The sequence below is a fragment of the Apteryx rowi genome, unplaced genomic scaffold (genome assembly GCF_003343035.1).
Source record: "Apteryx rowi isolate R43461 unplaced genomic scaffold, aptRow1 scaffold_126, whole genome shotgun sequence".
NCBI classification, from domain to species: domain Eukaryota; kingdom Metazoa; phylum Chordata; class Aves; order Apterygiformes; family Apterygidae; genus Apteryx; species Apteryx rowi.
The window spans coordinates 154,885-180,430 of NW_020447486.1; the positions used below are offsets into that span (position 1 = coordinate 154,885).

Sequence of the window (25,546 nt, forward strand, 5' to 3'; positions counted from 1 at the left end):
TACGTACACCAGTGTCAGCCAAGTGCCTTGTAGGGTCTGGATCTTAACGCCTGGCCCAGGGTTACTGGAGTGCATGTGGCAGAGCATAAAAGTTATGCCAAGATCTGGTCAGCGTCATAAGCACTAAAATTATCTTAATCACTGAAATAATTTGTTCTTTCCTGCTGGGACCACTTTTCTGGAGAAAAGTTAAGCAGAAGGCGCAGGCAGATGTTATTTTAATTTTTCCTGCTGCAGTGAGGAGAAGTTCTCTATGGGAAAATGACACGGAGTGATCACCCCTATGAGCTGGGTGAGAAGTGCAAGTGAAATAATTGAGAAAATACACTAAGTCGTCTCCGTCATTTCCTTCCTCCAGCGTTGCCATGGTCACACCCAAAACAAAGCCGGCTTGGCCTGCTGAGCCGCCGCTGCTGACAAGCTGGTACACCTTGCCACGAAACGCGATTTTATCATCACTCTTGCTTCAGTTTAAACTAATTCAGAGGGATAATGATAATTATAACAAAATAATAGTAAGGCTATAGCTCTTCCCTTTCCAAAGGTCAGGTTAGACAATGAAGTCAGTCTTGGGACTCAGGACTTCAGGGAATGCATGGGAGGCTGTGGAAGGCCTTTTTCTCAAAGGCACATCAAACAGCTTGAACTTGCACTCCAAACCAGGGAAAATACTTGTACAGAAGGATGCAACATTTCACCAAGGATCAGCCTCCAACRGGATTAGAGAAATAAACAAAAAGCCTAATGGGGTAAAAAGGGTCCAGGCAGTGATCTTAAATTGTCTTTTTAGTCATACAGCTCGTCACCCATTGAAAATTAATTTCTTTTTCAAGATCTTTTGCAAAGACTTTAGTTATTTAACTGTAAAAATAAAATGGGAACAGGAAAAGAAGATAGACATAGTGCTGTGAGAAATTTCAGTTAAGACATTGAAGATGGGGGAAAAACTTTAAACAGTACCTAATTTCAAGAAAGGGGGAAAATTATTTGGATAATTGCAATCCAATCTCTACAACAAAAGCTTTAGAGCATTTTTGCTTTGTGCCTGCAGTAAGGCTGTTCACGTGTGTAAATATATATTTCTGCATTCAAAGGAGTGTGCTCAAGAACAGTGAGAATCATCTTTGGTGGACCCTGGATCAGGCCCTAAGTGAACTACAGGACTCAGTGTGTCCTATTTGCTTGGTAAGTGAATTAGTAAGTGTTTGGCATAAGAGTGTTGCCAAGGAAAGCAAACGTACTGCTTTCACTGGCAAGGGAGTTAGAAAAACCTGAACAGTTCAGACAGCACTGCCTTCGCCTTCGAAGATTCAACTCTGCTCCTGACTTTCGCCAACCCTGCTGGAAAATGAGATCAGCATCTTTGTGGTAAAATTCATAGCAGTTTGCCATGCCGGTGTACACAGCATGTTCTGCACGCTGCTGCTGCTGCTGCGCTGGTTATTTGCAGCAGGCCTGACTGAAATCTCTGGTAGCAGTCCAGAGACACAGCCCCAAATTAACACAGCCGACAGCTTGCCGTGGTTCTGGCAGAAATCAGCTCGCTCCACTGACATCACGGTCAGAGTAGACGGACTCCACCACAAAATGTTACTTGCTGCAGTCAACTACTGAAAAAGGAAACGGGTGTGTATTTAAAAAAGTCTTTAAAATGTGATGTTGGGCGTGACACCTTTCTTTGGCACACTGGACTAGGATGTTCAGGCACTGGTAAGCAAGAAGGGTAAATGGTAGTTGAGGTTTGGAGACACAAGACAGACATCTTCCCTCACACTGGCAATTCCCCATGTGAGCGCACGGCAGGACAAAGGCATCCAAAAGAAAGTCCCATGCCCTGAACAACAGCAAGCACCAATCACCCAGTTCCTTCGTTCACGCAGGCCGCTGCAAAGGACTTAGCTGGCTGCAGGAGAAAAGGAAAGGCAAAACTTCTGTGAAGACCAGAGCAACTGAGCTCGACTTTGTTCCTTTTACACCAGGAAATACAACCTCTCCGAGGATCAGCAACCACAAGGGTTCAGTGCCTAATTTTGAGGCAACAGTTAGTGTCTAGAACGAGATTAAAGCCAGGTTCACTGTTTGCTTAGGGACAGGGTTTGTAACAGGAATCTCCCTGCAGTCACTTTCTCACCAAATCCCGTTGCTGAAGTCAGCTGAGCAGTTTGTACCAACAAATCTAGTTGTGCCACACTTATCTCCTGGCACCACTGGGGTCCCTATATTATGGCCAAAACTAAAGCTAGGATTAAGACTAAGGTTAGGGTTTAGGAGAAGATGCGCTCCACAGCCAGAATTAGTGCTGAATCATGCAAGGTCTGCCCTTCCCAATGCTTTTTCTGGATGCCTATGCTTGGATTTTAGAAAGCAGGGCATGACCTATGACTAAGACTAATATTAAGATTAGTCCCTCAGCACCCATGTTTCTTACTGCATTGCAATAGGCTCACTGAAATAGTCCAGGGCTGGCTCACATTCAAATTCTTCACCTTGAGGGCACTTGACTGAAGGAGAGTCATTAATTAGGGTTAAAACTAGAACAGGGTTCATGGAAAAGAAGTTTCCTGAACCTAAGCTACTTGCTGAATTCTGCCAGAGCAAATGAGTAAAGCTAAGAGGTGATATCAGGGGATTAAAATAGCCTATGTTTAGCATTTGAGCCCCAGTGGATGTCCATCTTAGGCTGGGTTGTGGCGGGGGGAAGGTGCCTATGCAGAGATTTCAATGCCCTAATGTCTCATGCAATATTCAGGGTCCCATCTATCATCCAGACTGGCACTGCAGTAAGGATCAGTGCAAGACTGTAGGAGAGGATGTTTTGCAGGGCTATTTCTACCTAAATTCTGCCAGATGCATTAACATAAATTGAGGGCTGGCCTTATCAGATCGGTCACTTAGGTTTAGTTTTTGGACCACAGCAAATACCTGTCTCTGGATTTGCCTAGAGCCAGGCATCAGGAGATTTCTATAGCCAGTTCTTCCTGATTCTCCCAATGTTGTTCCAAGAACCACCCAGGAAGATCAGGGCTGCAGCCCTGATGTGATAGACGCTTTCAAAACCAGTGGGGGCTTTCTCTTAGATTTCTATAGGACCAGATGAATGTCCTGTTTCAGTGACAGGCAACAGGTCCTACGGTTGAACCACCTCTGTCTTTGCCCTGTAGTGCTGCCCAGCTTGCACTTTAGAAGCACGTATGTCCCTTCCTCTATATGCAGAGAATTCAGAGCATTTCAACACAGAGTTCAGAAGAAACCCACTCCTGGATCTATTCAGAATACATTTCTAAAATATTTCAGTCATTTGCTGAGCAGTGAAATCACATGCTAAAGTAACTGCACTGGCAGGTTCACTCGCCAACATTAGCTTTTACAAATCCCATTTCACTCTGAAACAAAGTACTAGCAGGGGACAGGGTTGTCTTTGCGTTTTAGGACAGCACTAGATGAGGCTGTATTCAAAGGTTCAACAGTTCCCCGCTCCTTCGGCAAGGGATGGCTGCCAAGTCTGAAGGTTTCCAGGAGAACTTCTCCAGGGCTTGGGCAGCAGAAGACAAAACAGATCCCAGCTCCAGCCGTGTCACAGGCTGGCATCACTGCGCACCCCCAGCCCAACTCACGTCCAAATGGCTCAGTCCCGCATTGTGCCTTGGCTACGTTACAAAATACCTGGAGAAGGCAGCACCACGCTCTAGTGCCGAGCAACACACARCAGCCTGGCATGAAAGGCAGCATGGATGGATCCCAGGCCAAGGTCTAGGCAAGGCATCGCTGCACACATGCTGCCTTAGATTCAGGTCCTTTCCATCCCAGACAGATATATTAGCACTTAATTGGTTGCAAAGTCAATCTATTTTTATCTCTACTCATTTTGCTAGAAAGACTCACAGGGGAGATGTGCTGGGGCCAGAATCCAAGTCACCACCCCAGTAAAAATCCAGAGTAATACCATTGATTTTGGTGTAGTTATTATAGATTTGTGCAGCATAATCCTGTAAACCTAGCCCAGGCAATGCCCTTGCACAGGTCACAGTTATTACTACATTTACTTGACAGAGGCAGCAGACCAGTGAAGCAAGGCCACTAACAGGTTACAAAACTAATCTCCTAGACAGAGGCTATAAGATCTGCCACACAGATAAAGGATATAAAAGGCTGGTGTGTTTCTCTTCCCCTTTCTCCAGGGCTAGACTGCTAGTAAGAGCCTTGATATTTATAACAAAAAAGTCCAAGACAAAACAGGAAAAAAAACAAAAACAAAACAGAAAGCACTGTAAGAGTGAATCCTTTTCCTCCTCTCTCAAGACCTTTCTTATCTATGTAAATCAACAGGATTAGCAATGGTAGTGGTAATTTATCGTTTGCATTAAGCCACACCTACACAGTGCCTTCCATGCCCCTTAAGATAGGGTGTGCATGCACAAATCAGGAGACATCACCTCATATCCAAAACAGCTTACCCTTGGCAAGGTATTCGGATTAGCTCTCCATGGCAGCAGGCCTCCTCCTGACCACAAGAGCCTCTTTGCTCTCTGAAGGTTTCCAAGGGCCACAGGATTTCGGGGAGGTATTGAGCACGCACTATTTCCAGTGCAACCAATGGAGTGATACATGCTCAGCTCCTTGGAGGATCAGGCCAGAAACTGCTCTGGAGCAGGACAGGAGTAAGCAGGGAACAAAAGCATGCAGATATGCTGTTACTTACCTGGGGCTGAGAGGCCAGATTCATCTTGTAAGGATGCGTCTTTCCCTCCTCAGTTACAAGTGGTGACCAGACTTTTGACTCCGTTCTGCAATACATGAATTTTTAATAGTTTAATAGTCTATTTTCATCACAGGGCATTGTTATCATTATTAAAGGACTTAAAGTTCATTGGTTAAAAACATTTCCCCTGCCTTTTGTATCCATATTCAGTGGAAATCCAGCCTCATTTTAGGCATGTAACTTAGATGTCTCAGTTATGTTGCAGGAGGTCCTTGGAGGAAGGTAGGATCTTAGCMGTGATCCTCCTGGATCRCCCTCTGGGACTCCGTTGGCTGCACCACAGGCATGGGCTCCAGCTCAGGGCATCCAACAACAGAAGCTGGAAATACCCCCCTAGATACGCATCCTTTAACTTAAGTGGGACAGCTCAGATTACTGTGTGTTTCAGCTTTTCTGGGTAGCAGGGAAGCRGAACAACTCTTCTCTGTACGGAATACACAGAGAATGTGTCCTTCTTGAAGTTGGGCTGCCTTGTACAAGATGGAAATATTTTTTACTTTTGGTCTCTAGAATTCTTTTCTTATTYATACAGTGGTGTCTGTGCTGAACAAATAGAGGCTTTTGGGCATTATGAAAGGATGGGTCCAAGCCTGTAATGAGACTAAGAACAGAGACAACATAATATGTCCAAGGAGAAAGTCTGCATAACTGTTGTCAGTCTGTGGTCTGACCCAATTACTCACAACAGCCTGAAACACAAGTCAAGATCTGTGACCAAAAACAATGGCTTTTTCATCGTCACTCTGAAGTTTTGCTATGACCCCAAAAAACAACAGACAAACAAGTGATGAGAAAGAAGTAGAGTGCTTAGATCCGCTCGAGATACTTTGYGGGAAACACACACTACCTAAGTTTCTCATAAGTAGAATAGTTAGCCTTTAGGAGGGACTCCTTTTGGACTACTAGTGCTACTTTCAACAAACGTCTTCATAGTAGGGAATGAGTGACTGCAGCGTTGCTGAATGAAAACCATTGTTCACTGCTAAGTATTGCATAACGCGGCAACTAGACAGCTGATAAACTCTTAGGATGAGTTTTGAAAACCACGTCCTGTTTTGACAGGAACCCTTTGTAGAATTTGCAACTGCAGATAGATGGACTTCTTAGATATCTGTGGGTCCAGGGCCAGCTGTGGTTTAAGTACTTGGTTAGCAGAACAAGCATGCTTCCAGTGGGAATTAACTGGATGACTCGCAAGAGACTTTAAACAAAAAAGGCATATAAAACTGACAAGGATGGAGAAACAGGGACTAGAGCTATCCATGCTAAATCCAGTCTAGTCTACATCATTTCTCTAAAAGCTCTCCAAYGCCCTTTTTTCAAAAAACAACCCAAACTTAACTGTGATGCACTCATACTTTTTAGACATTTACTGCATAAATAGAATTTTAAAATTTACATCTAGAGGGTAACTCATTGGGAGGAGAGGGGAGGCAGAATTTTTATAGGGCATTTATTTATGTGCTGTTGCATCTATTGCACTCTGGACTTTACACAGTAAAACCTCTGAATGAATGAAGTCTGGTGTGCTGTACCTCCTTTCACAGAGAAGTACAAAGACACAGGTCACACCAGATACGATCCTTCGCAAGCTGTGATTCAGCTACAGCAGGCCTTTGGCTCCAGACTATCGCTTCCTGCGAGCCCAGCTGTGGTGCAAACACCCAACAACCTGCCTTATCTGAACCCGGGCATCTGACGAGCTGGGGCACTTCAGGCCTAACAAATATGAATGTAATGGCTGCATGGGATCAGATCTATGACAATCTGTTGTCTCCCACAAGTGTCATTAGTGGACATATAATGTACACAAGGTGAACACAAAACCATCATTCTCCCCTGCTTCKGGCAACCACTGCTTTAAGGTACTTAAGGAACCAGAGGTTTTACTCAKATTACAGCTATTCAGCCTCACTATATCACAGCCACACGCGACCAAGTATTCATCTCATCTGAAATAAACAAAAAAACAAACCAGGGCCCAGAGCAAAGCATGGGGAATTCAAACAACCTGCCAGACAGGTTGTAAGCAAGTGGGCACTGCCTGGAGAGGAAAGCGCAGTTCTAGAAAGCACTAAACACTTCAAATGATTTAGCTTATTTCTTGCATGTAGCCCCCGGTGCCAATTCTAGCTGCTTTTGAGGCAGCATTTCTTTTGGCACTTTCTTTTTCACCTTATTCAGCCTGCAAATTTAAGCTTAGGGCAAGGCAACGCATATGGAGCAAAAGTCTTTCTGACAAGACTTGGGGCACTCACTCTCATTCCTCTGGCCCTTGCTCACCGCGTGCGGGGCAGCACAGCACRTTGGTTTCCAGATTAGGGGAGGCAGCTCTGGCCAACGACTGCAGCCAATGGGTTTTTGACCAGATTTTTCTCCCCTTTTAATAGGAATGCAAAAATACAAGTTTGTTTCCAAGTCTGCTGCCATTCTGATTTGTCACTGGATATAAATGGAAGCAGCAAGGTCACTGCAGGCTTTACTTTCTGTCCAAGTTAAAAGTTATCCARACAGAAAGGTTAAATAGTCCACGCGGTTATCCCTCTAAGGCCAGGGAGGATAAAGCTCCCCTTTGTCTCCACAACAGCTGCAGCAGAGCCCGCCGGTCGCCCTCGCCACGGGCCATTTAAGGCCCCAGACACGGTGCAAAGAGGAGACAGCTTTGCTCCCACGGGCCGGCCAGCTGAGCACCCTCTCGCACCGCGCCGCCGAGGAACACCGAGAGGGAAAGACCTTCCCGGGCACTCCCCGCGCTGTCTGCCATCAGCAGGGCGGCTGGACCAGCCTTCCCGCTGGAGACGGGCTGGGCTCCCCACTGCCTGCTGGGAATTGCACCCGCCACCCAGGGATCTCATAACACCCCCTTAGCATCTCGTAGACTTCTGCTTAAATTGCTGACAATTTGTTTTTAAGAGTGTGGTTTCTGTTGCATAGTCTTTCAAACGAGACTCCATCAGAGAGCAACATTCAACCAGCTGGTGCAGAAAGAGAAGACAAAAACATGACATTCAGACAGGCCAGGGAACAAGGGTCAGGCTAATTAATGGATAATACAAACTTCATCACATTTGCAGTTTACATTTCCGTGCCACAGGAGAGAGAGCAAYCATAACAGGGTTAGGGAAAGAGCCATGCACTTGCTGCTTCATCCATGCAGAAACCAAGACCTGRTATAAGAAGGATTTTTCTCTGACGCTGGAATACATGCGTAGAAGCAGCTAGCTTGGACTGTGAGGAACTGGTAGGAAGGAGAGGAGGGAAATTGCATGCAAGTCAACACAGGAATCTGGAGAGATATTTATAAAACACAACATTTTTCAAGAAGCCTGGCTTGAACATGGMATAATATAAATACCACAAGTGCCTAGATGTTGCTACCAACGTTCTGCATGTGGAACTGGGCCATAGCTTCAAGGGAAATTCAGGTCTGGAAAATGAGGTTCTAATTCTGTGCACCAGGAATTGCATAAATAAGTGCAGAGAGAAGRAGAGAGGCACATTTACAGACCCATTTCAAACACCGGATTGGACATGACCATGAGATACCAAAGARGCAACTAAAACTGTAAATATGGAAAAGTTCCTCGCGCAACGCAAGGTTTGATATCCATCAAACCCATTTTTTCACTGGTAGCTGAAAAATGAGGGAAGACCTAAAAACCAGCAATGGTTAGTAACTACCAACAAGAGCTTTCAGGCTACTGAAAAAGAAAGGTATCTATTTAGCCAGCCTTTTAACTACAGCAGCTGCAAAGTACCTACCCTTGGATTTAAACATGAGCAGCCACTTTTGGCAAGCCTTCCATTAATGGGCAGGCTCACTTTGGCAAGCAGAGCCTGTTTAATAACTGTCTTTGGGCTGCACACAACCGATCGCCAGGTCTAACACCACCACTATTCAGAGCTTACTGGGGACAGGAGTACTCAAATTTATTTCTTTATGTAGAGGCCGCTGCTCCTTGTATTTTAGGGCTCTCTTCATACATCCGCTAGAGACGAAAGGCCTGGATGCAACCCTGACTATGCAAAGCGAGCAACAAGAGTGCAGCACGAGCAATTTCATTACAAAGCTATGAAGTTTTAACACACCTGACAGCTCAGACTTGCACTGTTCTTCCACTAGTCAGCTCTAGAGTAAACTACTTTTGCCTCCCAGAAAGAAGCTGTAAAAATATGGCAAGCCACAGGCTTTATTTGCAAAATAACTTTGAATGCACTAGTCATTAGTAAAAGCTCCCGGCATGCACCCGGGAGGGCTGGGTAGCACCAAGCCCGCCCCGGAGAGCTCGTGGGCAGCCGCTACGGGTCGTGCCCATATATAGATGCACGCAGAGCATCAGGCTTTTCCCAAGGCCAAAAGAATTATTAGTAAGATGACAGAGCTGGAAAATTCTTGCTGGCAGGGAAGCAAAAAACAAACCTAAGTGAGTCAACGGACTCCACGGATTTCCTAGAACACAAATTCAAGCCTATGACTTTGCATAGCTTGTCTGCACCGCTGAAAATCGGTAACACATGGCACACGGATGGGGAGCCTCCTGTGCAGCCGAACCTGCCGAATCAAACACAGAGGACATTTCTCTCTCTCTCTCTCTCTCTCTCTCTCTCTATCCTTTTTGTCTTCCTGAGCCTTTCTGACAATGCATTTAACATATGCTGTTAGCAGGTCTGACTTCCCTGATCCTGGCAGTTTTTAAAGAACAAATGCATAGCTTCACTCATTGCCATCACTTCCGGCAGAGTAACAGACTGTTTTGCAAACAAAAAAGGTGTAGTAATMTCTTTTATGCTGGCAGCCAAGCTGTAGAAGAGCAGCTTGAAATCTGAAGAAAAGGACAGTGGGAGTGGAACAAGAGATGACATGTTTGCAATCCCTTCGCACAAATATTCCTCTCGTCTTACCACCCCCAACCTGCCYCTGGTCACAGCAGGAAGGGTACGCTCACTGCAGGAACACTTGTTTTTTGTTAACAGAACATACACAATTTACCTTCGAGTTGCCCACAGCTGCATATGAGCACAACTCCGCTACCCATTTGGTGACTACAGACTTAAGGGAAAAGCCATTTGTTTTAGAATTAACATCCACCTACACTGCTAATAGAATGAGTGTTTGTCTGTGTTGTTTATCTGTTTTACTCTGTAGCCCTGGCTGCACAGAGCTGTGTGCGCCAAATTCATCACGAGCATTGCCAGTGACACTGGTGATAACTGGACCTTCTGTCTAGCAGGTGAATTTTGTAGTAGGAGAGTTTGTTCCTCCTGAGCCTTCCTTTCTTTGAGTGCTCTCTTGTCAAAGTGAGTTCCCTTCCCAAAACACACTATGTTTCCAAAGTAAGTTGATAGCTTTCTCCAATCTGCCGGGCATGGCTTGCTGTTTACCCCGTTACAGGAAAACCAGAGGTCCCCTTGGACCAGATGCAGCCTGGGGGAATATTTTGCTTGACCCCAGCATTTCAGCGTTAAGACGTACACACCCTAATTAAAAAAGGAAAAGAGCTCTTCTCAAAGACTCAACATCCAAAACTTCCTTTTTCCAGTGAATGGGAGAGGCTCAAAACTCTGCCTGTGAAATTTCTCAGTTTGGCAGTATAAATTCTATTTCCATATCATCATGTGGTTTTGAGTCTGCTGGAGTAGGCAGCCTGCTGTAGGTCAGACTTTTTAAGTACACTAAGCAAAATCAAGGTGTAGAGCTTGATCACACACCAGTAAAGACAATATTGGGACCTTTACTTTGGTTTCTTGGGAACTGCATTCCTAAAAGCACACTCTAGCCTGAAACAAAGAGCAAAATGAATGAACAAAAAGGCTGAGAAAGGAGTGGTGCTTTGCTAGACACGCTGAAGCCGGCAGGAATTCGGTGAATGCGCCAACATTGTAGAACAACCATTCTTGAGGCAGAAGAATTAACTGAACTCTGTTCACACGTCAAACAGCAAAGCACCTGGCAATGCCACTTAGAAAAGCATATTCAGAGAAACAACTCAGGGCTGATTTTAACTTCTAGGAAATTAACAGATTTCTACCAGCGATAAATTTGCCCCTTTGGGTGAAAAAGCAGACCGGGCGTGTTTTCTTCTGCTAGTAATTTGATCCATTTTTAACAGTAACATGTGTTAGACTAGATTTCCTGCCTACAATCTGATCTGAAATATTTTTGGACTGTTACCATCATTAAGGAAAATACTGAAACAGGAAACATGGGAATGCTGTTGATATTCACAATCAAGTACACAGTGCAAACAGCATTTCCTTTACCAGAAGTGTTAAAGTCCTTTCAGTTCTCTACATTTATACTTCTCTTAAATAATCATAAGTACAGCCAAAGATAAGGAAAACTTAACCACTCAGCTAACATTAAAAGAGAGGAGAGTTGCATGATGCTGAACACATACATATAAGGTTTGTTTAGGTCTGGGAAAGAGCACAAGAGCATAGAGTGATACTTCCCTAAAGCACTCTCCCAGCCTCCAGCTATTTGCAGCTTAAGGGCCTTCTGAAGCAGAGATACTGCCTTGGTATTTAATATCCTTTATAGATTTTTCCTTCCATGAATTCGTCCAGTCTGCTTTTGAACCCATGTACACTTTTAGCATTCACAGCATGGTCACAAATAAAGTCCCCACTGTCACTACCGTGAGGGGAACTGAAATCCCTGATGCGGGCTCAGACTCACGGCTGTAAAAATCCCTCCAGGCATGAGACTGCTGCCACCCCAAATGCAGGTCTGAGAACATTTTGTAGACTATCAGAAGAGATATGGAGCTCCATGAATAATCATTTAAAATTAATCAGATAGGAAATTAAAATCACAAAGGATCTATGCTCTCATAAGGTGTCTCTGTGATAGTAAGCAGAAAAGAAGAACTGGAAGACTTCTCTAGAAAATTTGGAGCAGACAGGCACACCCACAGCCGGGACTGCGCCCAACACCCCAGCCAGCAGAGCGGCTGCACTAGCAGACCAGAAACCCTTGCCAGGAAGGCTGCTGTGTGCAACTGATCCCCTAATGAGCTAAGACTGCAGAGCGTGGAGGCTGGAGCCCAGAGCTGGTGGCATTGAAGCACAGGTGACATACCTTCCCCTTCGTACTCAGCCAACTACCTACAGAGCCACACAGAGAAAGGAAAAAAATCCCGACTCTGGCCTGACTGTATTTGTCAACCTTGCTGACTTGCTGACCGATTACATTGTCGAGCCTTACTGACAGAGTTCGCCCACCAAGGTGCAGGAAGCCCAGGCCATGCTATAAGGCCAGGTGACATTAGTCTTCCCAAATGCCTTCCATCTCCTCCACCTCAGTAGAGAYGCTCTTCCCTTCTGTGAGGAAGGAGAGCTGATCACTCGATCAGTCTGCCTTCCCTGCTGATTTCCAGTATCCCAAGTTGAATGGAAAGATGAAGCACAAGCTCCAACAGATACAAAATGCCTGCTCCATCACCCCTCAATGCCTCCTCCTGACGTCTTCCATTTTAAGGTCTTGACCCTTAGTCTGCGGAGTCAGGAAGGGATCCAGCCTCAGCAACAAAGACTACGTTGCATTTTTGACCACAGAGGCCAGCTGCATTCGGGACAACGCAGTAACCGAGACCCAGAAGGAGACAGCTGAGAGGATAAAATATGCTCTACAGAGAACAACCAGGAGAGACCACATGATGCAACACCCTGACTGTCTTTAGGTATCAAAGCAGAGCTCTGTGCTATCATGTTCCCGATACAAACATCTCCAGCAGCTATCAAATCTCCAAATAAGCAGGCAATTCTTCCCCAAGCAGAATTTTACCTCCAAAAAAGGAGAAGGACCAAAAACTGCACAAAGTCTCCTAGAATCATTTACAATGGACTTAACATAGAGTGACAGGTAATAATATCAAACCCTAAGATGGATGAGTAGTTAGATCACTGTTTTTCACGTCTTTGCAATCTTGCTGCTCTCCTCAGCCATGTTGTCAGTGGCACTCATCTATCAGTACAACAGCAGAAGTGTCTGTCACATATGTCCTGCCACCTCATTTAAACAGGGCCTTGAGAAAGAGTTGGACTGTTTTAACTCAAAGCCACTGCACAGTTTTACACGACTGCACATCCAGCTAGAACCATTTTGGGCAGCTTCCTACTCACGGATAATTAAATGCACATGGGGTAGCTATAAAGTTAACAACTTTGTAATTAACATTAGCAAACACATTTTACAGACTCAATGATCTGTAAGAGCAAGCTTGCCCAGAGGCTGAAACAGTCCTTCTCTCCCCTCCTCTCACCCAACCAGAATCACATGGCAGTGGGCTGCTAAGTCAGGAAGCCAGACATTTCAGAGAGGGGAACGAGCATGCCTTTGCAGAAGGATTACAAACTACCAAATTAGAAGTCACTTTGAGAAAGCTGGGGCTATCTTGCTGCTGCAATGCTTACCACCCATTCGTACAGCCTTCACTGTGCCCCTTTTTTCCCTTTATGAATTCCCTGACCAAACTCTCAGGTGTTTTTGGCCAAGACCCTTGACTTCTTGCTTGACTGGGAAATGCCTGCTGAACTACTGGCATTATCCAAGCTACGATAAAGGATTTCTGCTTATCACAGAACAGCCTGAACACCAGAACTACATCTCATTTAAGGCATGTTGTTGCACCCCTACCTGAAGCACTACCCCTGCCACGACACTGACATACAGTCGTTCTGTGGGGAAAGGCAGCTGGCCGAAAAGCTCATGGTAGAACGAGAAATGCCAAGCCGCCATCTAGCAGCTGACTTCCAGAAGTGGTGGGTACCCATGGCTGTAATACAAACCAACGAGAAGCACAAGTCCCCAGCACCCCTGAAAAATCAGGCTCCGGTACTTTTAAGAAGCAACAGGTCAATGAAAAGGAGACCCTTGCCTTTCCAGATGCCATTGCTTCTCTGTGCAGATACAACCCAAGCTTGAGACAACGGTGGGAAAGGGAATGAAGCTGTCCATTGCCCCTCAGGTCAAGATGGTAGAAAGGCTGAAGTCATCCCTCGCCCCACACTGATGATCAAGACAGCAGCCAAGACAACCGTTTTGAGTCCGTGCATGGCAAAAACTAGTCAGTTAATGATTAGGACAACACACAACCACATATTTTAACTGCTAAATTACTGCAACAGAAAGTATTGTCTCTGGTCATACCTTCTCTGCTACTACTGAAGTTTTCATGAGACCTGCCTTGAATTCCCTGCTGTCAGGAGCCACAGAACAGGCTGACTGACTGTGTCACAAATTATCAGCCAATTTCTCACTGGGAAAGTTGTTTTGATAAGGTCAAAGTGCAGTAAATGCAAGCAGTATTAAAGGCTGAACTGAGGTTCCCTGTTGCAATCCAAAGCCTGGCCAGACACAGCACCAAGAGGTCAAACTAAACAAACCAGATGGGAAGGTCTGCTGTCAAACTAAAACATAGCTACCACCCACTCAGCATCCTACCCTCTCCCCACCCCAGCCTCGCTGAGGGACATACCTGCTGACCGTCAGAGTCAGCTCATCTGTGCAGCCCTTGATTTTGTTCTGCGCCTCAAGGTGCGTCATGTTGTCTGTGTTCACTCCATCGATGGCTATGATCTGGTCTCCTATGCACAAGTTTGCTATTGCAGCTTTGCTGCCGGGAGTCACCTAAGAGAGAACAAAAAGAGTGACTGGACTTTTCAGGGAGCAGCTTTCCTACCGACATTGCAGAGACGGCTGGAGCCCTCAGGGCTTCTCTTGCTGGTACCTGGAAACAAGGAGGTGAAAATTGATGAAAACAGATTCTCAAAAGAAATGTATCTGGCCTATGGGAGTTTGGATCTGGCCCTTAGATCCTCCTGAGTATTAAAGTTAGGGGCAGGATTATATTTTGGCACCCCTAGATAGAAATTTGGGGTGGGATGTTGGGTTGGGGTTAAAATGACAAAAATTGACTTTTCATTSAAGGAGATTGGCTTTGTACTAACAACAAACAAGCTAGTACACTTCTCTAAGAAAGAGAGAGCATACAGACAGCAACTCTGCTCTTCACTGGATGGAGGAGTACTTTCCAAAACAGAAAGCACTCAGGACAGCTGGAAAGTCTGATGCTTTAAGAATAGAGATGCCAGAAAAAGTGAGAATCAGAGTCACCCCAGTATGGTCAACACCAATCACAAACAGCTTCTTCTGCATCATGGTCTCATTTGCTGTGCTCTCAGAAAGAAAGTTTGGGCTCAAGATTTTGGTTTGCTGCTTTAGTTTTAATAATCTGGTTTTAGCTCTCACTGTTTTCAATGGGATCAAATCCCAAAGCAGTGCTTGATCTACCAAGCAGATGAGAAGGCAGAAAGGCATCAGAAACCTCATCTTTAAGCTACGATCTGACAGTGCTTTCTGAAAAAGTGACAGCATCAACCCCAGCACCCTAGTCTGAGCACAGCTCACCTTGATACATTTTGCCATCTTACATCTCCCTTTCATCTCTATGTAGGGTACTTTGCCTCCCATATTTACCGCTGCACTGCTAAAGACCTGCTGTGCTCTGCCTGAGAAATAACTAATGGGAAGGGTCTTGGGGTAATCTCACTGGGATCCCAGATAGAGACACTACACAGGAATGCCACTGGTATAATACCCCTAGCGAAAAAGGAAGGTTCCAGCTAAAACTTGACATTTTCAAGCTAACTAACAAACAGTTCAATCATTTTTCGCTACTGCTTCCACTAAAGACATGTCCTTTTAGCAGTCAAGACCTTTTTGAGCCAAAATTAACACCTGGGCTGCGGGTGAAGCATGTAACAATTGCTTGTGGCTTTGCAAACTCTGCATAAGGTTTTGGACAGCTTTAATGACTCGGAGAGGCGGCATGATTGCAATGCACTTCAATCACTTATTTAATAGGCTGAGGAAATGGGAAGGGTGGACTGCTCCCACACACGAGTACAGATTAGGACATGCCTTGGAGCTGGGACACACCTCATTTACAAGTCCATCACAGCTGGTATTCACTCTACGCATTCATGCTGGGTTTCAGCATGCTGAAAGGACTAGAAAGCAGCTGAGCAAACCCAACAGCACTGTCAGACATAAATAAACTTTGTTCATAGGATTTAGAGAGCRGTCCTATTATGGAATTACATGGCAAATCATTTCCCCTAGGTAAATGCCCACCTCCTAGAAGTGTGACACATTTGTTGCAATCACTGCTTTCCCTGGGCCAAAAATGAGGCTGTTCAGCACATCCCCTCACAGCTGCAATGGGATGTTTTCCCCAACAAGAGAGAAGATCACAAGATGCTTTTTTTTTTTCCCCTTCCATCTCTCTGCTAAGACAGTGCTTCATGTCAGAGAGAAGGATGGAGTATATCATAGATGTCCAGCTTGGCCAAGGTGCTCAGCATTAACCCAAAGACCTTCAAATGGGTCAACAGAATAGTGCCCCCACCTACCTGCTTGCCACTTTTAATGCTGCAAGCAGACTGCAAACTGACAGAGGATGCACTAATGAAAACGCCAGGCAAGACACCACACRGATACAGCAAATCTGCTTTCAGTGTGAAGATCACTGCCTTTCAAGCTGCGGCATGCAGCCCGCTAGTGGCCTACAAGACCACCAAGTGCAGCCTGCTGACGTTCCGTGGGATCCATTGCCCTGAGAGTATTTTCAGTATTTCATTTCAAAACTTGTGACAGGGATAGCGATCAGGCCATGAAGAACTCCAAAGGGCTGAGAGTGGCCCATGGTCCCACAGAATTTGGGCACTGCTGCTTTAGAAACTGAGACAGATCCCTGAGAAATCACCACACTGGAGAGGGCTTGTGGGAGATGAGTTCTGGGCCCTCCTCTGGTCACTGGACCTTAACCGAGTCACTACGTTTCTCAGAGCCTTTATTTCCTCAGCTACCAGAGAATGGAGAGGTGCACATTACTCACCTCGGTGCAGAGCCCTGAGCTCAGCACACTGTGATTATCACTCATTTTCAATCAGGTCAAGAATAATGGTGGATTAACGCCACCGCTGGAACTCTGCTGGAGGCTTGGCCATGTGGGTTGTATTTAAAGACTGATAACATATGCAACATTTGGCAGGCTGTTAGAAATGATCCTGTACCACAAGGAGCAGCTGAGCATGAGCAGCCCACCAGAGACACTAAAGTACTGAAGCCTCCTCAAGAAACCCCAAGACCCACTGGGATGAGTGACAGATGTCTGCAGGAGACACCTCTGCGCTTTGTCAGCATTTGTGGTGTCATGTTCCCCTTCTGCGTCCACTGCAGAAGAATCTGAAATTTGAGTGCCGCCCTTGCTCAGATAAGAGTCATTTGTAGCACGAGGGTGGTTATGGCCACTGAGGTAACCTACAAACCTCTTCCCTAAGGGAAAACCACAAGGCTGCACAGGCTTGAAGGAGATAAGCAAACTTGCCAAAAGGAAACATGCTTTAAAACCCAATTTTTTCAGTGCTTGAAATAACTTGCCCTGAAACGTCACCTTCCGTAAACTGTTTACTTGCAAAATCCAGCTTGTACTGTCTGCCAGTACTCCTTATAGGAAACGTGTCTGCACAAGAGCGCGTTACTGCAGGGAACCCCCCCCCATCCTTTTAGGATGATTAACAGCTATTAATCACGCCTCCCTCCTGCAGTCACGCGGCAAGGTCCGAGCTCATCTCCGTTCTGTCAGTGCTGCTGCTGAGATTTGCTCACTTACCACCAATTAAGTCAGCAAAGCAAAAAGCGTTTCTGATATTCGAGGAGGAGCAGAGAGCTGCCACTAGGAAGATCTGTTTCTGCTTTTACCTTTGTCACATCCCTCGCTCATCCCCAAGGTGCAGCGTGCAGCTGGGGAGGGGTGGCAATGGCGAGCAGCACACCATGGGGCAGAGGCGATTTCCTCCGGAAACAAGCTGTGCCATACCTTGGCAGGTTTGCTCCAAGGCAACAGCGTAACACTTTCCCATTAGGCCATTTCACTGTTTAAAAGACAATGCTGAGACACGTGGAGCAGAACGGCTTGATGCTGTACCTGAAATAGCTCCCCGAGCTCAACCTCCTGGGTGTAACACCAGAGCATGCCTACAGAAACACCAACGACACTCAGTTTGGCTGGCTTAGGTACCTGGCCTGGATGAATCCATGCAAGTGAAGCTGTCTTACGTCAAGCGGTTTCCAAAATGAATGCCAGCTGTGAGGTGAAAACGCAAGTGMCTGGCTTGTCAGGGAGCGTCCCTCGGCATCAGGTCTGGGAGAGGGTTTCAGCAGCCTGCACACCCCCACGTCTGCCAGCAGTCAGGACCGGAGCCTTGAGATACGCTGAGCAAGATCCGCCTATCCTCTGTGTGAGAAACCTCACATATACTCAAGCCTCAAATATTCCCAGAAGCTTCTGTGGCTTCTGTTCAGTCATCAGCATGTAAAGCCCGGACTGCCACAGAAATAATCTAGACGCTTATAACCAGGCACTTCAAACTGGAACCCTGATACTAGCTCAGAAGAACTAAGCATCAGCTCAGACACATTTGACAGCATATGGAAGAAGCAAATAATTCCCATAATCCATGGGCTTGATCCTGCACTCTTTACTCAGACAAAGCCCAATGAAGTAGATAACATTTTTGACCAAATAATAATTATAGGCACTTTTGAAAGAGGCCCCACAGATTCAGGGTTGGTACAGATAGAAGAAAGACCTGCATTATATTCTTACACGGCAAAGCCAAATTTTGTGTACACGTGCTTGCATGCACACATATATGTAAGTTCTGCAATCATGAAAATGGCAGAAAAAAAACCCAGCTCCCCTGCCTTCCCCATACACACACTTTGGGCTCCACCTCACCAAAGCCATCACAATTTTGCAAAATTCAGATTTCTATCTTCCAGGAGATTTGCTTGCTTTCATTCCCTTGCACTGGAGGCCAAGCAGAAAAGGAAGAACTTGGCTATGACATGGCAAGCCTTCAGCTACTATCTTTGGGCAAGGGTATTTACACCACACRAAGAAAATGTTTTGATTTATCGGAGGGAAGGGGAAGCATTGCTTCCCCAGCTCCCAGACCCACTTTATAAAACTGTCCCACAGCCAGCCAGCCAAATAAYCAAATTTTGCATTTGATGCAATTAACTCCACACAAACTACTTAACAAGCTTTGCGGTCCCTGGACATGAGTTCCTGATGGTCCATACAGTGCCGCCTTTGCTTCTTCAGACAAGGATTAGGAGGCAGCAGAGGACATATTAAGGGAATCTGCTGCCCACAGCAAATGAGAGAGGAGAATGGGCTCTGCGGAGAGCAGCATAACGCAGCTCTGGGTTAATCAAGAGATATGGGATAGTTTAAAATTCAATGTCATTGCTGGCCTACTCCCYGCTATCCATCAACCTCATAGTCTCTCAGACCCTACAGCCTCCAGCAACACTTGTCACACCACACCCAGACACTCAAAGCGTGAAGTGATGAAGGGGTAAGAAACAAGAAAATAAAGAACAACAGTGAGGGAGGAGGCCTGGATAAACAGCACCTATCCAAGGCTGAGAGGAACATCAAGCTGCATCTTCGCTGGACAGAACAGACATGCAGCAACATACTTATGGGGCCATCGCTGACAACTAGACATCTCCGACATTCAACTTAATCCTCCCCACCCCCGCACACTGCTGGTTTGCCATGAGTAATACACTCAGCATTGGAGTATTATGCTAAGCAGCTACAGTTTCTCCCAGCAGAAGCACGCAGCTGGGTCAGCAGAGATCAGAGGCTATGAGAAAACGCAGGCTGGCGCGTTCCCCACCCCTGCTCTTCAGGGCAGGGGGAGACAGCAAGGGGCCATCGAGCAGCGCCCGGAGACCTTCCCTCCACGCTGCTCCTGCTCTCCTGTGGCAAGGGCAACCCACGGACAACGGCCGCCGGCCCCTCGAGGCGAGGGCTCCTGTGGCACCAYCGCCTCTGGCAGCCCCGCTCGCAGGCACCTGCCCGCTTCCCTCCGGCTCTGCCTGGTTATGACTAGCGGATGAGGATCATTAACACAGAAAAGGGAAGGCGTCAGGCAGAGCACRGAGAGGGCTGGCCCTGGAGGCGGCGTAAAACACAGGCCAGCCTCAGTTTATTTCACAGCAATCACACGCTCTGGACGCTGTGTGTTACAGCACAGACCTCAAGCAACCCACAGGGGAAAAAGAACCGATGAGAAGATTTGCCCAGATGGATGCACAATCGGTGGTCAAGGAGTTACTCAGCCTCAGAGCTCATTTTGTAACATGAACCACATTAAAAAAAAAAAAAAAAAAAAAGATTTCTTACCAGACCTGAAAAACTTCATATAAAGAAAGCTGCTCATTAGCTGAGCCTTTCCCCATAGTTTATTTCATCCTCTAAATAAAACATGTCCAGTAATCAGCAWCTATCTAAGATACTGTGTCACTGTCCAGAACAACATCAACTGTTTATGCAGTTAAGGCATCCTTCATTTCCAAGTTTATACCGCAAATCCATTTGCTGTAGGTTTTTTGATGCAGTATCCTTCAAACCCAAAGCATTTTACAAACCAAATACATCTCTTGATGAACAAAGTGATTTGTAAGGATGAAAGGTACCAGGAAGCCTAAGACCGCACATAATTCAGCATCTGGGARCGAGAAGATCAGGGAACAAAGAGGACTCTTTTTCTTCCAAGAAGTCCAATATTTACCTTTCTCAACTAAAATTCTGGAGTTTAAAGGTCTTGCACAAGATTAGAGTGGGTACATCTCATCTTGATGTTCAAATCTTCTCTTTAGGTTCATTGAGAACAAGGTGRGCCAGATGTTGCCCAAAGAACTGATAACGGGCTCAGGAAACAGGGCTGAAAAAGATCAAATCTGTCCTATGCCCCAAAGCGCTCTACTATCTTTACTGCGGGAATTTTACTGTGCTAATTTCCCCTGGCTACAGCTAAAGACCACTTCTTGCCCAGACCCTGGCAGCCAGGGCGACCAGCTAACTCCTTTCCTCTCCGCAGCAGCCCCTCATACCTCTGAGGAGGTACCAACTAGTCCAGCCAGCAGCTGCCCMAGAAGCTGCCAGGGCTCGTGCTGACTTCAAAACCCATCAGGTTGTTATTGCAGATGTGAACCTGCACTCTCCACATCCAACRCGGCTCTGAGGGCTCTCCCCTGCTCCGATGGCACGCTTGCCGTGCACGCCGGCATGCCCAGCATGCAGAGGGTGCTATCCCTGTGCTGCGGTCGGGGCAAGCCGCCACGTGTGCTCCCAGCAGCCCCGTGGGGGGGAAGAGCAGGTCAGGAATGTGCAGGTATTTCTCCTTCATTTTATGCCGGTGCAAGCTGGCAGCGCTCGGCACTCAACAGCTGCAGAGAGTAAGGAGGGAGGTTTTGGTGTTTCTGCAGCGGGAATGGCTTGGCGTCGCCTYGCCCTGGAGAGCGTGGGATGCTGCGAAGGAGACAGAGGTGTTCCCAAAGCCTTCAACGGGAAAGGCAATTCCTTCGGTCCCCCCTCCTACACAGGGTGTCTCGCRTAATGCCTGGGGAAGGTTGCTCTCGCGGTAGGAAGACGAGATCTCAAGCACGGAGGCTGCTCCCACACGTGGTGCCCCTCGGGCTGCTCCACCTTCACTTACATGAACCCAGAAACTGTCAGAAGACCAGGAGAAAAGAAACTCCATTCACAGAAAGCAGTGCAGCTCGCGAGGGAGACCCTCGGTCCTGCCTGTATGGCAACTGCCTGCYGCACGGCTTCTTGGTGGTGCGGGCAAAATGCAGCTTTGCTGCCCTGAAGCCGCAGGGGTTGGAGCTGAGCATGGACCAGGCTGTTCCTGCCAGGGAAGAGCGAGGAGCAGAGGTGGGACAGAAGCCGAGAGRCAGGCCTGTGCTCTCCATCTCACTTCTCCCATTGCCGAGGCTGCAAGATGGACTACCGTCCCCGGGGCGGCCATCGCTCCTCGTCCCTCGGCATAAACCAGCCAGGCAGCGTGGTCACAGCCATTGCAGCTTGTGCAGCATCCTCAGCCGTTGTGCCTATGCCCAAAGCGGCCAGCATTGCCCCGCTCCGGGGCCGGCCCCTGCCCAGCACGGCCCGAAGGGACAGCTCTCCCCGGCAAATGCCCCTGGCCGGAGCAGAGCGTCTGCTTCCACGCTGATCCCACTAAGCGGCTCTGTCCCCGTTACCACCGCGCCCTGGAGCCACTATTTACGTTCTCGCACTGCATTGCTCCATTGCATCTTTCTCAGGCTGCTTCCTAACCAGAGGCCAGACCGAGACCAGAGGTAGGCAGGTCAGCCAAAACCAAAGTCAAACCTGAAGTCCTTCCACACCACGGGATTCAGCCCTTGGTCTGATTTTGGACCATTAAGTCTAGTATTAGAACTAAATCAAGTTTCTCAGTTTATATAAGGGGCTCAGAGGGCTTTTTTTTTAAAAAAAAGGAGGAAATATTTGATTATCTTCCAATCCCCTTCTTGCTTTTAATTCTATGCTTTTAAGATATCATGAATAGATAAAGCATCAGACTAAACATACAGAGGTTGAATTCATGTTACTGTGGTCAAAGTCAGCAAGAGGCATAATGTTGAGAGCTCAGATTTTTAATATACTTGCCGAAGCGGGCTGTCTTTAGGCTGCTTTTTCAGTGGGGAAATGCCCAGTTTCATACCAAAATGTAGTTACTGGCTTTGGCCTGTTTCACAGATTTTGAGAGACATCCCTTCTTAATGAGGCTGGGGTTTTGTTGACATGACAAAATGTACAGCCAGATTCCCCTCTGCCTGTTTTGGTCATTCTTACTCCAGATAACACACCACAAGCACAAAATACGAAAAGCAGATCAAGGACAGGGTTCATCGGTCGGTTCCACACATATGTTCAACCAGAACCCCAAATCCATACGGTTGACCAGAATAAAATGGAAGCAAACAGGAAATAGCTTGTGTTTAGCTGTTACCTGAGGGATGGAGGGGGATGGGGTCTATTAACTGCATGGCTTTACAGCCAGCTCCACGTTGCCAGCATGTCTCCTCATGCACTAGGTTGCTTGCTCCTCCACCAGATCCACTAATCTCACAGGAATTTAACTGGAAGCTGCCCAACCACAGGCAAGCCACAGAGACACTATTATCCTCTAGCATGTCAGCCCACAGCTTGGAAAGGACCTGGGAAAAGCTGTAGCCCATGAATTCATCGCACTGTATCATCCGAAGGGCGATAAAGACCAAGGTCTTTCCTTATTCCTGTAAGGAAATCAAGCAGTTTTTCATCTAGGCTTCGTTACACAGAGCAGCACAATGTTCCCTCTGAACAAAGGCTTTGATAAAATGTCCACTGCTACCCTACAGTTGTAAAAAGAAACATAAATGCAGAAACATCTGCAAAGCATCCCTTTGAAAAAGAAAGGGAAATTCCACAAGAATCTCCCACGAAGCGCTTGTGAAATCCCCGTGCTCGGCTCTCGCTTGGAAGACTGATCCAACAAGCTCCAGAAACCAGAAGCGTTTGTACAGACAAGACGCTCATGACATATCCGAGCCTGAAGCAGTTTTGAACGATCAGTTTAAGTGGAAAGGGGGCAGGACAGGACAGGGCAGGGAGGAAAGAAGAGATAAGAAGAACTGTGGAAACACCATAATCTTTCATCCGCCTCTCGTTAAGATATGACAGGCCATCGGTGGCATTTGGCCACTGCTGGCCGGGTGCCGGCCCCCATGCTCATGGGACGGGTRCTCCCTGCCCTCCTCAGCCCTGGCGGGTCCGGAGGCACCGGGATCGCAGCTCCCAACTCCCACCGCCCCCGTGGGAACGGGCTGCCGCCGCTCCAGAATGCAGACCCTTGGCAGACCCCCTGGCAGACCCCAGCCAGGCCTGGCTGGATCCCTGCCCACAGGGCTCGGCCATCAGAGCGCAGGCCACAAGCACACTAAGCGAGAACAAAGCTACAGCCCCATAAAATCATCACATGAGGAGAATCAGACTCTACAAAACAGGAAAAAAGTGGACTAGCTCTTTTTTACATGGTAAAGGGGGGGGAGATCACCAAGAGCTTTGCTACTGACCCAGAGGGAGACAAGGAGGAAGGCAAGGAGCGAACCATGGGAAAGATCAACGGCTTGAAGCCTTGGAGGGTGAATTAAAAATGTCAGAGGCCACAGGAGAAAGCTGTAACATGAGCTGCCGATTGTCAGCATTTACGTCACCAAAATAARAGAGGCTATTTTATTACATTTTAGTCTCCAGGGTCACAATCAATTTCTCACATAAGACGGGACTTTTGCCTCTTTGCTGAGCTCCATCCCTGGTACGTGTCCCTGAGCACTGACAGAGATGACCAAGGAGAAGAGGTAAAAGCAGAGGTAGGACTTCAGACATCCTTCTGCCTACAAGCCTTTTGCTGGAAGGAAATGACAACAATTACCCTAACAATGAAGTAAATATCACTTCCCCCGGGCTAAAGCCACTGTCCTGTCCAAAAATGCTTTATAAGAATGAGGCATTCTTACTGTAATTGCAAGAGATTAGAGAGAAAATTAATCTCTTTCCCTCCCTTGGCGAGTTTGAGAGCGCTCATCAGCCTGTCACCTCCTGGGAGCGGGGCAGCTTCCCCGGCCTTCGTGGGGTCCTGGGGGCAGCAGGAGCAGAGGGGGAGCAGGGGGCCACTGGGCAGGTGGCATTCAGAAAACCACAGGTTTCATCATCCCGTTTTTCTCGAAAGGCAGCTCCCAAAAGTTCGAGTTCAGGTACGCTGCCCACCAGGCTTTCGCAGCCGGCCCTCCCCGGGCCCACGGCGATCCCCACGGACTGACTGGGCATCCGTGCAGGAGGAGACATGCACGTGTGCCCTGGCTTTTTGTGGTCCTGGGGCGAACTGTTGGGGTAGGGGCCACCCCTTCGCTACGACCCTGCTCGAATTCAGCAGCAGGGCCCGTGGTGTAAGCACTCGGGCGCTGCGAGTTCGGATGCAGGTGTGCGTAGGGACAGCAGGGAGCAAGGTACGTAGAGCCCAACCCTAAAGCTTGGCAGACAGAACACTTAAGCCAGAGAGGGCAAATCAAGTTACGCCATTAAGATTTTTTAGATGTCAAACTTTGTCATTTCCTAACTTACTTTTCCTTAAGTGGGGGTAAGATGGACTTATAACAGAAACAGGGAGAAGCACTTAACGGAGGTTAAGATGGCTTCTGTAAACAAAGGATTTTCTTTTAACTATACATGGCAAGTAAAAGCACGCGAGCATTCAACACCACCTCAGTGCGACTTACTGAAATACTCCCCATAGGTTAGGCAGCAAAACCCAAACTACCAACCAGTCTGAGCAGGGATGATCCCCTCAGCCTATTACCAGAGGTTTGTTACTGACAGCAGAAAAGGGCTGGTACCCGAGAAGCAAAAATATCCATAAAACCCATGGACTGTGTGGGCCACCAAGAATTTTGAAGAGGAAAAAGAGGGGGGGAAACAAAAAAGGAAAAAGATAATAGGGGTAAAAAAGAAGAAAAAGATATGGGGGGAAAAAGGAAAAAGATAGGGGGGAAAAGGGAAAAAAGGGAAAAGGAAAAAAGGGAAAAGAAAGAAGGAAAAGAAAAAAAAAGGGAAAAGGAAAAAGGGGAAAAGGAAAAAGAAAAAAAGAAAAAAGGAAAAAAGGAAGAAGGAAAAAGGAAAAAGGAAAAGAGGAAAAGAGGAAAAGAGGAAAARAGGAAAAGAGGAAAAGAGGAAAAGAGGAAAAGAAGCAAAAAACAAGAAAAAAGGGAAAAAAAACGGGGGAAAGGGAAAAAAGGAAAAAGAAAACCGCGGTTGTGTCACCAGCCCTGCCTTTGTACCCGCGAGCCACCTGCCCGCC

The 25,546-nt window shown here is 46.9% G+C and overlaps 1 protein-coding gene across 1 annotated transcript in view; it reads right to left on the reverse strand.

Annotated features, from left to right (window-relative positions):
• PDLIM1 (PDZ and LIM domain 1) overlaps nucleotides 1-25,546 on the reverse strand; it is a 46,717-nt gene that overhangs the window by 17,712 nt on the left and 3,459 nt on the right. Inside the window, exons 3-4 of the mRNA XM_026055803.1 lie at nucleotides 14,239-14,390; nucleotides 4,700-4,784 (exon numbers count right to left, since the gene is read on the reverse strand). Coding sequence (XP_025911588.1) covers nucleotides 4,700-4,784; nucleotides 14,239-14,390 — 237 coding nt within the window. The remainder of the gene's footprint in view (nucleotides 1-4,699; nucleotides 4,785-14,238; nucleotides 14,391-25,546) is intronic.